We start from the raw sequence: 12922 nt of genomic DNA, 5'->3' as shown, positions 1-12922 counted from the left end.
ACTAGAAAAAGATGAACAAATGAGGCCCAAAGTCAGGAGGAGGAGGGACATAATAATGATTAGAGCAGAAATAAATAAAATAGAGAAGAATAAAACAATAGAGAGAATCAATGAAAGCAGGAGCTGGTTCTTCGAGAAAATAAACAAAATAGTAAACCCCTAGCCAGACTTACCAATAAAAAGAGAGTCTACACACGTGAACAGAATCAGAAATGAGAAAGGAAAAATCACTACTGACACCACAGAAATATGAAGAATTATGAGAGAATACTATGAAAAATTATATGGTAACAAAGTGGAGAACCTAGAAGATGGTCAGCTTTCTAGGAAAACGCAACCTCCCACGGCTGACCCAGGAAGAAACAAAACCTGAACAGACCAATGACCAGCCAGGAAACTGAATCGGGAATCCCAAATGGCAAGGACGACAGGCACCTCAGGAAAACACTTAATTCTGAAGGCGCGGCCTCCGGCGGCCTGTCCCCCGCCGCCCCGCCGCGGGTCCCGCCTGACCCTCTGCTCGCCCGGCCCTCGCCCTAGAGGCCGCCGCCGAAAACCTCCACACGCGGCGAGACGCCCGCCGGCCTCCCCGCCTGCGCGGACCCCGGCCCCTCCGCCTGCGGCCCCGTCCCGGGCGGCGCCGCGGGTCGGCGGAGCGGCCCCGAGCCGGGCCCAGCGAGGACCCAGCACGCGCGTCGGCCGCCCCACGGCCCCGCGGGCCCCGCGCCGCCCGCCGGGCCCTCCCACGACCGCCCCCTCACCGGCACCACCGCGCCCGCAGGCGGAGGCAGGGGTCCCCGCCGCCACGTACCTTGTGGCCCACAGAGCCGTCGCTGTCGCCTTCACCCCTGAAGCGGGGCCCGCTCTGGACGCTCCGCCGCAGGTCTCCGGCGGCCGAAGCCGCTTCCCGGCCGGGCTCTCGGCGGCCTTGGCGAAGCGGTCGGCGGGGAATAGGCGGCCGCACGCGCTGCGGCCGACGAGCTGCTCCTGCACGGTTGCTCCGCGGCGGCCGACGAAGCCAAAGCCAGGACCGCTGCCGCATCGGGGTTCCTGGTCGCGCTGCGCGACGGCGCCAGGCTGGAGGCGGCCGACCTGGACGGGCGCAGGTCCGGCCGTGGCGGCGGCTCTACGTCAGGGTCAATCGCAGCACTCCGCACACCGCGGGAGAGACGCGAAGCGGCGAGTGCGGCGGCGGGGGCCCAGCGGGCGAGGTAGGTGCCGCCAGCGCCTCCGCGCAGGGAGGAAGGCGCAGCCGAGCACAGCGCGGGTCCACCATCTGGGCTCCGCCGGGTTCGCAGCGCGGACGGGCCGGAGGCGCCCGGATACGGACGGCGGACCGGAGCACGGACTGAGCCGCGGGAGCAGCTCCTCCTGGCGGCGCAGGGCGAACCTACTGACTTCAATGTGGCGGCTGCAGCTAGTATGCAGCCGCCGGATATTCGTTTTCTGCGCGCGCGCGCCCAATGGCTACCTGCTCCGCGGAGCCGCTCCCTCATTGGCCTGGAGTGCCGTCAGTCGGGGGAGGGCCAGATTCGGACGCCCCACGCTCATTGGCCCTGACGGCCTTCACACGGGGGCGGGCCTGCGCGGGACGCTGCACGCTCATTGGCCGCGAGGGCTGTCAGGCGGGACTTTCATTTCGTTCAAAGTACTTTCTAATTTTTCATGACATGACCCACGTGTTATTTGTATTTATTTATTTATTCAATTTGGTGTCATTAATACACAGTCACATGAGCAACAATGTGCTTACTAGATTCCCCCCATTATCAAGTTTCCCCACACACCCCATTACAGTCACTGTCCATCAGCGTAGTAAGATGTTGTACAATCATTACTTGTCTTCTCTGTATTTACTGCCTTTCTCGTGTCCCCCCGCTACATTATGTGTGCTAATCGTAATGCCCCTTTTCCCCCTTATCCCTCCCTTCCCACCCACCTCCCCGGTCCCTTTCCGTTTGGTAACTGTCAGTCCATTCTTGGGTTCTTTGAGTCTGGGGGCTCCGTGGATCCTGTTTGGGGTATGGAAGAAGCAGGGCCATAGACCAAACAAGGTGCCAGGAGAGACAGAGCAGGAAGAGGGAGAGAGCCAGGGCGAGGACCTTGTTCGTCTCGTTCACTTTGGTATCTGCAGCGTCCAGAGCAATAACCAGCTCATTGTAGATTTTCAGTATGTGCTCGTTAAATGAATGAACGAAGAAAGGAAGGTAGGGTGATGAGTAACTGGGTGAGAGGAAGGATAAAGGTGATGGCTCCAGCGATCTCTGGCTTCGCCCCAGGGCTGTCACTCACCCGGTTACCCTGGCAACTCTGTTTTCTGGTAACTTCAAAGTGGTGCGTTGCCAGGAGACCCAGGGGCAGGGCGGAACTGAGATTTTTCTGGGCTTTCTCTCTCCCTCTGAGGCCAGGAAATGGCTCCACAACATGCTCCAATACACCCACCCACACAGCTGGGCACCCGCACACCCCTCCACACACACCACACACACACACACACACACACACACTAGGACTCTGCATGTACTGCACTTCCAGAATCCCCATCACCCACAAGCTCACAGCCCTTCCTGATCTTGACACAAAGCATCCCATACACAGTCTTCCACATTCACGTTCCCATACACCAGAATACACTGATACAACCATACCATTGCTACTACACACATAACCTGCACACTGTTACACTGCCTTGTCAAATGCTTCCCAACCATAATTCGACTCACTTTGCAACATCACGTGCACAGTTATATGCACAGTTACGTGCACAGGAGCGTGATGATCACAACCCAGAGCACTTAGCTCCAAGACATCCCTGTGGCTCATTTTCCTGCTCCTATTCAGGTCTCTGCTTAACCATCACCTACTCAGAGAGACTTTCCCTGACCACCTGTGTAAAATCACACACCCTTCACTCTTTAACTGTTTATCCACCTTTGTTTCTCTTCAGATAACATCACTTCCAATGCTATGAATTTATTTTATAGCTTCTCTGCTGGCTAAATTTCAGCTCCACCACGGTAGTCATTATTTTGTTCCCTGCTGGGTTCCCACCTAGAATTACACCTGGCACACAGTAGGTGCTCAATAATATAGGCTGAATACATTGGCAGAGATGCATACATTTGGCCTATTTCTTGTGCATGCAGTACTTCTTTCACTTCTCAGAATCCCCTCTTCATGTCCTATTGGAAGGATGCTTACCTTAGAGGGGCTCCTTAGATGAAGGATAGCTCGGGGACAATCTGTGCTTCTCCTTCATTGATTAGCAGCTCAAGCAATTAGTTCATTCAATGAATATTTATTGAGAACCTACTGTGTGCTGGGCCCTGTCCTAGGCATGTGGGTGTGAGCAGAGAACAGACAAGTCTCTGTCCTGGTGGAGCTTACATCCTAGCGAGGAAGGAGATAATGACCACTGAGCATAACGAGGGGTTTAAACAGTCTCTAAGCACATGGTAAGTGTATGCAGAAAAAGTTTGTACGGGGAAGGCAAGTTGGAAGGGCCACTTGTTTTCTTTTTGCAATTTTGAATAGGGTGGTAGGGGCAGGCCTCACTGAGAAGGTAACATTTGGGGAAAGGCTTGAAGGAGCTGAGGGGATTCAACCATGCAGATACGTGGGGGAAGAGCCTTCTAAGGGAAGGCGCCCTGAGGCATTGGCTTTGACACAGAAGGCTGTGAGGAACCTCAAGAAGGTTTGAGCAGACAGGGGCCACGGTCTGGTTGATATTAAAACCAGAGCTCAGTTTTAATGACTTTGAGATGCTGTGAGACCGCAGGGGCATGTCAAGAAGACTTGAATAAGTGTGTAACGTTAGTCTGGGTTTGCTACCTATCCATTTTGGGGTGGGGTTGTCGGCAAGGCAAGGGTTGCTGTCTCCACCCTCTCTAGCAGGGCCAAACACTTCTGTGTCCAGCAGCCCCCACTTCACTCTTTCTTGGCCCGCGCTTAACATCAGGACCACGGACGGAGGCAGACGGGCGGTTCTGGGTGCTGTCCTCTGTGCTCAAGTTTTGCTTCTCTGTCGCACACAGAAGCTGTGCAACAGGGGGGACCGCAGGTCTGAGGTGTGCAAACCCTGGAAACAGGCGGTCTGGTCGGTGCAGCAGGACGCTGCCCCTCCTCTGCCTTCAGCCCTCTCCTACTCCCATTTCATTTATTCAGCCCCAGCACCTCCTCCATCTCCTCTCCCTCTCCCTGCCCTTCCACTTGCTCAGTTCCAGCCACACACCTCTCTGTTCCCTGAACACATCAGGTACATTACCACCTCAGGGCCTTCACGCTCGTTGTTCCCTCTGCCTGGAATTTCCCTGACTACCCTCTTTAAAGTGCAAACTGTGTCCCTATTCCAGTTATCCCATTGTCTTCTCCAGCTAAGTGTTCTTATCATTATCAAGGTCTGATATATCAAATATCCCAATCCTTGACCTAAATCCTTGAACCTAGAGTTTGGAATTCAGAATTTTTCAGATTTTTGTGAGTGGTACTATGGTATAAATACTACATATTGCATAATACACCTAGTGGGACCTGGGATAATATCTCAAAATCAACCACTTTGTCTGTAACAAAACATAAGGGTATCCACATCACGTTAATAAAGGCTATAATAACTACATGTCAGTCCAGGTCAGGATTTGCCACACGTGAATTAGGAAAGAAATCTTGGTTTATAGACCTTGTTGAAATCTGGAATTGTGGCTTTGTACCTATCATACTTCCCTTGCTTATTCTCCGTCTCTCCCTAGTAGAAGGTGGGCTCCCAGAGGGCAGGGACTGGCATCTGTTCTGTTCACTGCTGTGGCCCCTGTGCCTAACTAAACAGCACCTGGCACACAGTAGCTGCTCCAGAGTGCTGAATGGATGAAGGAGGAAGGGAGGGAAGCCGACTCCCCTCTCCTAGTTCCTGGATGACGCGGAGTCCCGAATGGCCTATCTGGAGCACCGCAGAGCCACGGTGTAGGGGTGGGTGTTGTTGTGTGGCTGCCTGCCTGCTCCTACCCTCCCTGGTCTCCACTGGGTCCTCAGAGGTTGGGTCTCAGCACAACATCACTATCAGAACCCCTGCTTGCATCCATGCAGCTAGGGGTTTGGCTTGGAGATTCTTAGTGCCCTGGCCCTATTCCCTGTGCCCTCTGCACCATGGCCATGGTCAGAAGGAGGCCAGATGCCTGGAAAAGACAGTCATGTGAGGCCCCTCACCACATGTTTGTGTGTTTGTGTGGGGATGTCCACATTTGACAGTTAAAGAAAAGAACAGATCTGTGGAGCATAAGAACAAAGCAAAAACTGAAGGAACAAAACAGCAGCGGACTCACAGAACCCAAGAATGGACTAACAGTTGCCAAAGGAAAAGGGACTGGGGAGGGTGGGTGGGAAGGGAGGGAGAAGGGGACTAAGGGGCATTACGATTCGCATACATCATGTAGGGGGGACACGGGGAAGGCAGTATAGCCCAGAGAAGGCAAGTGGTGACTCTATAGCATCTCACTACGCTGATGGACAGTGACTGTAATGGGGTATGTGGTGGGGCCTTGATAATGGGGGGAAGCTAGTAACCACAATGTTGCTCGTGTGATTGTATATTAGTGATACCAAAATTTAAAAAATTGAAAAAAAAGAAACCAGCAGAGAAGTTAAGTAACTTTGCAGAGGCCACACAACCAGAAAATACTGAGTCAGGATTTAAAACCAAGTCGTTAGCTCCTTGGTCCCACAATGCCTTTCCACAGTTGCCCTCAGACACACCCACACCCAGACTCACCAACACCTAGATCCATGATTAAAGTTCTTCTTCCTTGCAACCCAGGGAAGGAAGGCAAGTGGCCAAACTTCTGTTACAAACAAGTCTTTATTAAAGATGAGGAGGGAGCAGGAAAGGTGGGGCAGTTTCTCCTCTGCCCAGTACCTTTGGCTGCCCGAGGAGGGGGAGCCCTCTCTGCTCCACCCATGTCCTCTATAATGGCACATAAGCATGAGGCTGAGGCATGGGGAATGGTGTGGAGAACAGGGGTGGTTTCCAGGAAAAACAGGCCCCTTCCCACAGCCCTAATAACTAACAGAAGGGTTTACAGTGACCCAGGCTCAGGCAAGGGGAAGCACAGCACCATGAAGCCCAAAAACCTCTGAACTGGGGCTAGCCCTGCGTAAGTAGGGAGTTAGGAGGGACTCAGTGAGAGGTTGCACATGGAGGCGGGGCTGAGATAGGAATAGGTGCGCCAAGGACCCTGCCGCGGGGGAGCCTGCCCCCACCCTCCTGCTGAGCATTCTCATTCTGAGAAGACCCAGTGACAAAGGATGACCCCACCTCCCTCCTCTCCTTGGCACGCGCTATGACATTGGCGTCCCCCATTGACTGGAATCATACCCACCCACCTTAGAAATTCTGAAAACCAAGGACTCCTACTGGTTGTTCTGACGCTGAACACTGCCTGGAGTTGCCCTCTGCCTGAGATTCTAAGAATTGACGGGGGAGTTTCCCATTGGCTGAAGTAAAGTCCTTTTGGTTAGAATTCTGAGAACTGGGGGTCCCCACTGGCTGGCAGTGGCCAATAGGGTCAGGTTTTGGCTCTTAAAGGAGCCACCCTAGAGGCCCACCTCCTAGTTATGCCCCTTGGATGGTCCCAGAGGACAAGAGAGGCGGAGGGTCCCCCTAATGTCCTCCCAGCCAGGCTGATATCTGGGCCTGGCTGGTTTGGGGACAGGGGGCTTTGGCACTCACACGGCACACGCACACACACGCGTGGCAGGGGAGAAATGGGGAGCGGGTAGGTTCTGGGTGGGTGGTGGGGCCTCACAGCAGGTGGTCACGGCTGGCAAATAGGTAAGGGCTGAAGTTGTCCCGGTGAAAAGGGGAGGGGTAGAGTCCGCTCAGGGTGTACAGGTCCCGCAGTAGAGGTGTGGGCAGCAGCAGCTTCCGACCACGTCCGCCTCCCCCACCTGGCCCCCCAGGCCCCGGGGAGGAGGGTGAGGGGCCCTGGCTGGGAGCTGGTGCACGCAGAGGCAGGGGCAGGGGCAGCGGTGTCGGCTCAGACCTCAACCGAGGGCGCGGCACACGGGGCGACGAACACATGGCTGGAGCCCTGGAGGACACGCAGCTGGGGATCAGGTGGCCACGGCGGGTGCAGTTCTGTGGCTCTGAGGGTCAGGGAGCAGAGATCGGGGCATCAGAAAGCTTGGGAAGGGACCACGAGAACATAGGGGAGACCTCTGCGGCAGTGACTGCCATCTGGAAGTCCCCCCCGGTTACCCCCCACTCCCTCGACACTCACTGGGTGGGGTGAGCCGTGCCGGTGTCCAATGCGGCCTGCAGGCCTAAGGTTTTTGAGACAAACAGGCAGAGGGAAGGGGCTAGCGGCCCCCCAGGCCCTGCCGGCCACAACCACGAGGGGGCGCATTGGGCAGAAAGCCCAATGGAAACACCAACCAGGATTCTCAGGATTAATCATGTCCCCTTGGGAGGGAGAGAGGAGACGGGCACTTGTTTCTGGGACTGTCCCCCAGGACCTAGGCCCGCAGAGATGAGCCATTGCCCACCCCCCATGGCCCTGAGATCCCCATCTCTTGCCTAACTTCCTGCCTCCCTGGTCCCCCTCCAGCTACCACCCTCTCCAGCGGGGAGCGGCCCCCAGCCCCCCTTACCTGGGCCACACTTAACTTCTCGAGGGGGCTCTCCATGGTGGGGGCTTGGCCCAAGTCCTCCCAGGGGGAGAGCCTTCGGCCAGAAGGCAGCCGGCTCTGGAAGTTGTGCACGACACAGGTGACCTGGGGCAGAGGGAGGGCAGTTTACATGTTGAGGCCAGAGGCCAATAAGTAGGAGTTGTATAAATACCATCCCCATTTTTCAGATAAGGAAACTGAGGCTCAGGTTTCAAAAAGCAGCTAACATTTTTATGGCGCTTCCTATATGGCACCACTGTTCTTTCCATTTTACCAAGAGGTAGGTACTGTTACTTAGTCCAAAGGGTGGGAAGAAGGTGAAGGCAAGTAAGGCCAAGTTGTGCAAGAGCAGAATCGGATACTGTCTGCATTTAAAACTTCAGTATTTTTGGACACGGTGTTGTCTGCATTAATTTTGATTTTTAAAACGTTTTCATTACTATACTATTTATCTTGATTACTGAGTGGGTTTGTGCCTCCTTCAATTTTGTGCTCATAGCGAGTGCTTCACTTGCTTGGCCCTCTTCCTATCATCCCGTTTCACAGATGAAAACCTCCAGGCAGCGTAAGGTTAAGAGACTCGCCCCAGGTCCATACTCTCCACCATCACACAGGCCTGCCTCTTGGGTCATGGAGCTGATGGAGGGTCTGCCATACAGGGACAGATGGGAAGGTGGCTCACCAGAAAGGTGGCGATGGCTGCTCCGGTAAGGAAGCCAGCCAGAATGTCTGAACAGTGGTTGCGGTACTCAGCCACGCGGACCACGACCACCAGGAAGGCAGGGCACAGCAGGGGCAGGCAGAGCAAGGATTTGACCAGGCGGGAGCCCTTCACACAGAACACGAGTGTCACGTACATCTGTGGGAGCCAGACCGGTCAGGGCACATGGGGCGGTGCAGCTGCCAAACCCGAGTGGACACTGCGTTCAGGGTTAGGGGGAGGGGCCGGATCCCCCGGAATGACGCTGGAGCGGGACGCTGAGGCCAGGGTCTTCAGAAAAAGGAGCCAGGGGAACAGGAGTTTGGGGGATGGAGTCACGGACTCCCAGTGGGTCCTTCCAGGGACGGGGATGTGCACAGAGCACCAAAGAGCAGTGGACATTTCTGGGGCCTGGTCTCCCCAGGATCAGTCACACACCCAGAAAGATGCTTGCTTGGGGTGGAGTTTCAGAACTAGAGGGTGGAATTGGGGTTCAAGGGGTAGGTTCAAGAGCTCATGATCAAGTAGGATTTATTCCAGGGATGCAAGGATGGTACACTATTAGAAAATCCATGAACAACATCCACCACATCAGTAAAACGGAGGACAAAAAAAAAATGATCACGTCCAAAGATGCTGAAAAAACATTCGACAATACTCCACATCAATTCATGATAAAAACTTTCAAGAAAATGTGTATACAGGGAAAGTACCTCAACATAATAAAGGCCGTATATGACAAGGACACAGCCAATATCATACTTAACAGCGAGAAGCTGAAAAGTTTTCCTCTGACATCGGGAACAGGACAGGGATGCCCACTCACCCCACTGCTATTCAAGATACCACTGGAGGTCCTAGGCATGGCAATCAGACGAAACAAAAAAATACAAGGCATCCAGACTGGTAAAGAACAAGTCAAACTGTCACTATCTGCCAATGACATGATATTTACCGTACATAAAAAAAAACCCTAAACACTTCACTCCAAAACTACTAGAACTGATATCCGAATTCAGCAGAGTTGCAGGACACACAATTAATACACAGAAACCTGTTGCTTTCCGAGCCACTAACGATGAACTAGCACAAAGAGAAATCAGGAAAACAATTCCATTCACAATTGCAACAACAAGAATAAAATACCTAGGAATAAACCTAACCAAGGAACTGAAAGACCTACCATACCCTGAAAACTACAAGACACTCTTAACAGATACTAAAGAGGACACAAACAAATGGAAACTCTTCCCATGCTCCTGCCTAGGAGGAATTAATATTATCAAAATGGGCATCCTGCCTAAAGCAATCTACAGATTCAATGCAATCAGCCTCAAATTACCAACAGCATTCTTCAACGAACCACCGGACACATTTTTATGAGATAACAAGTACAGCATTTCGTCAGGAGTAAGAGCGAAGCGTAGATCTCCTACCTTGCGGTGCTGAGCAACGGGGTCCGGGGCACTGACGAAGTCAGAGGCACACATCGAGCGAGTAAAGGACGTAAAGAGCACCCTCGCCTCACCCAGAGGCTGGGGCGGCCTGGAGAAGCAGGCTGGAAGTCAGGCAGACAGAAAGAGAGACACTCCTCATGGATACCCAGTCGGGCTGTCGGGGTCTGATTCTAGACACACGGGCCTTTGAGAAGCCGCTGAAGCGCAGCCTCAGCCTAGACTCTCTCAGGTGCCCACAGCCTTCCTCAGTCCCTCGCATCCATGGACATGCCTCTGAAGGGGAATCCTGGCCTCCACTCAGGTGACTTTCCCGGCTCCCAAGGGAGACGGGGGATCCACTGAGGGAGACGCAGGGGAACCTGTCGCTCGAGACTTTGAGATCGGCAGCCGGGCTAGTCCCATTTAAGTGGCTGACGAGCGCCCGATGTTGTTTGCCATAGACGGCTTCCTTCTATAAGGACAGTGAAAGAAAAGGAAGGCTCGGATGCCTATACTCACCTCCGAAGTTATCCCGGACGAGCCCACAAAAATGATGCAGCTTCTCACACCACAAGGGTATGAAACTAGAAATAAACAGCGCAAGTAAAATGAAAAAGCCTACCACCGCGTGGAGGCTTAACAACATGCTCCTGAGTAACCAACAGATCAATGACCGAATAAAAACAGAGATCAAGCAATATAAGGAGACAAATGGCAGCAATAACTGAACAACACAAAATCCGTGGGACACAGACGAGGCGGTGCTAAGAGGGAAGTATATTGCAATACAGGCCTCCCTCAGGAGAGAAGAACAATACCATATGAGCAGTCTAAACTGAAAACTATCACAACAAGAAAAAGAAGAACAAATGGGGCCCATAGTCAGCAGGAGGAGGAACACAATAAAGAGTGGAGCAGAAATAAATAAAACCGAGAAGAATGAAACAACACAAAGAATCGATGAAAGCAGGAGCTGATTCTTGGAGAAAATAAACAAAATGGATAAAGCCCTAGCCAGACTAATCAAGAAAAAACGAGAGCCTGCACACATAAACAGAATCGGAAATGAGAAAGGAAAAATCACTACAGAAACCACAGAAATACAAAGAATTATGAGAGAATGCCATGAAAAATCATATGCTAACACACTGGATAACCTACAAGAAATGGACAACTTTCTAGAAAAATGCAACCCTCCAAGGCTAACCCAGAAAGAAAAGAAAACTGAACAGATCAATTCCTAGGAACAAAATTGAACTGGCAATCAAAAAACTACCTAAGAACAAAACACCAGAACCAGACGGCTGCACCGCTGACCTTAATCAAACATGTAGTGAAGATCTAATAGTCATCCTCCTTAAACTTTTCCAAAAAGTAGAAGAAGAGGAAATACTTCCAAACTCATTCTACGAGACCAGCATCACCTTAATACCAAAACCAGGCAAAGACACCACAAAAAAAGAAAATTACAGACCAGTATCGCTGAGGAAAATACATGCAAAAATACTCAACAATCCACTTCTAGGAATTTACCCTAAGAATGCAGGAGCCCAGTTTGAAAAAGACAGATGCACCCGTATGTTTATCGCAGCACTATTCACAACAGCCAAGAAATGGAAGCAACCTAAGTGTCCACCATCAGTTAGATGAATGGCTAAAGAAGATGTGGTACATATACACAATGGGATATTATTCAGCCATAAGAAGAAAACAAATCCTACCATTTGCAACAACATGGATGGAGTTAGAGGGTATTATGCTCAGTGAAATAAGCCAGTTGGAGAGAGACAAGCACCAAATGATTTCACTCATATGTGGAGTATAAAAACAAAGAAAAACTGAAGGAACAAAACAGCAGCAGAATCACAGAATCCAAGAATGGACAAACAGTTACCAAAGGAAAATGGACAGGGGAGGATGGGCAGGAAGGGAGGGATAAGGGGAAAAAAGAAAGGGGGCATTACGATTAGCATGGATAATGTGGCGGGGGGTAATGGGAAGGGCTGGGCAACACAGAGAAGACAAATAGTGATTCTACAACATCTGGCTAAGCTGATGGACAGTGACTGTAATGGGGTTTGTGGTTGGGGGGACTTGGTGAAGGGGGGAGCCTAGTAAACATAATGTTCTTCATGTAATTATAGATTAATGATAACAAAATAAAAATGAAAAAAGGAAGGAAGGAAGAAGGGAAGGATGGAAGGAAGGAGGGAAGGAAGAAAGGAAGGAGGGAAGGATGGAAGGAAGGAGGGAAGGAAGGAAGAAAGGAGGGAGGGAGGGAAGAAGGGACGGAGGGAAGGGTTAATACCGTTACCTTTGTGGTAAGATAGAGCTAAATTTAACATAGTGCTCCACTTACTGTTATAAGGCCACAGACTAACTGTTGAATAGCCTTAGTTTCTTCACTTCTAAAACAGGGAAGGATAACAGAGCCAACCTCATAGTATATAATTTCACATGATTAGCACAATTCCCATTGCACAGCAAATACACAATAAGTATTAGCATGTATCTATTATACGTTCTTTCTATCACACATGAACTCATGAAGGTTAAGTTTTTAGAGATTATAGGACCAACCTTAGATAGGCTGGTGAAGACCAGACTCTATTCAATACCCTGGAGAAGTTATTTTTGCAAAGGGAACGTGCTAGAAAAATTTTTTTCCTTCTTCTATTTTTCCAGTTAGCTCACACAATACACTTCTTGTTACTGAGAGCCACCAGTAGGGAAGCTCACTGTAATTAAAAGATTGATCTTCTGGAAACAATGCTTAATAACAGGCACAAAAAAGTGTGTAATTCTGCATTTTCAAACACTGTCCTCAAGTTAATTTAACTTGAGCTGTTTGTGAAATACCTACAAAGTCTATAATCAGTATGTACAGGCTGAAGTCAATGGACCAGAGAGAAGAGGAGACAAACTCCAACTGGCCACTTCATTGAGGTCAGGGGAGCCTTGTGAAAAAAAAAGCAGGTGAACACACATTTTATATTCTCCAGATGCTAATATTTCAGATTTGCAATTGCAATTTTTTGTATCTTGTGTGTTCTCTAACGGAAAAATCTACCCTTATGCATAAGCATGTGTGTGTGTGTGTGTGTGTGTGAGTCTGTGTGGTACGTAT

At 51.0% G+C, this 12922-nt stretch overlaps 1 protein-coding gene across 1 annotated transcript; it reads right to left on the bottom strand.

Moving 5' to 3' along the window:
- Nucleotides 1-5861: 5861 nt before the first annotated feature.
- Nucleotides 5862-9849, bottom strand: LOC130679944 (phospholipid phosphatase-related protein type 2-like). Its single transcript, XM_057489549.1, has 4 exons — nt 9796-9849; nt 8342-8518; nt 7642-7764; nt 5862-7137 (listed from the first exon to the last, which is right to left on the bottom strand). Exons 1-4 carry the CDS (start codon nt 9847-9849, stop codon nt 7105-7107), a joined length of 387 nt encoding a protein of 128 aa, XP_057345532.1. The 3' UTR covers nt 5862-7104.
- Between the last annotated feature and the right edge of the window lie 3073 nt (nt 9850-12922).

The sequence above is a fragment of the Manis pentadactyla genome, chromosome 12 (assembly GCF_030020395.1).
Source record: "Manis pentadactyla isolate mManPen7 chromosome 12, mManPen7.hap1, whole genome shotgun sequence".
NCBI classification, from domain to species: Eukaryota; Metazoa; Chordata; class Mammalia; order Pholidota; family Manidae; genus Manis; species Manis pentadactyla.
This window is presented reverse-complemented; position numbering and strand designations above follow the sequence as displayed.

Bases quoted from the DNA above. Each gene is read 5' to 3' on its own strand.
- LOC130679944 (XM_057489549.1), bottom strand. From the start codon at position 9,849: ATGTGTGCCTCTGACTTCGTCAGTGCCCCGGACCCCGTTGCTCAGCAC. The intron at 8,519-9,795 runs GTAGGAGATCTA...TGGCTCCCACAG, and splicing joins CCGTTGCTCAGCACCGCAAG to ATGTACGTGACACTCGTGTT. The intron at 7,765-8,341 runs GTGAGCCACCTT...CCTCTGCCCCAG, and splicing joins CAGCCATCGCCACCTTTCTG to GTCACCTGTGTCGTGCACAA.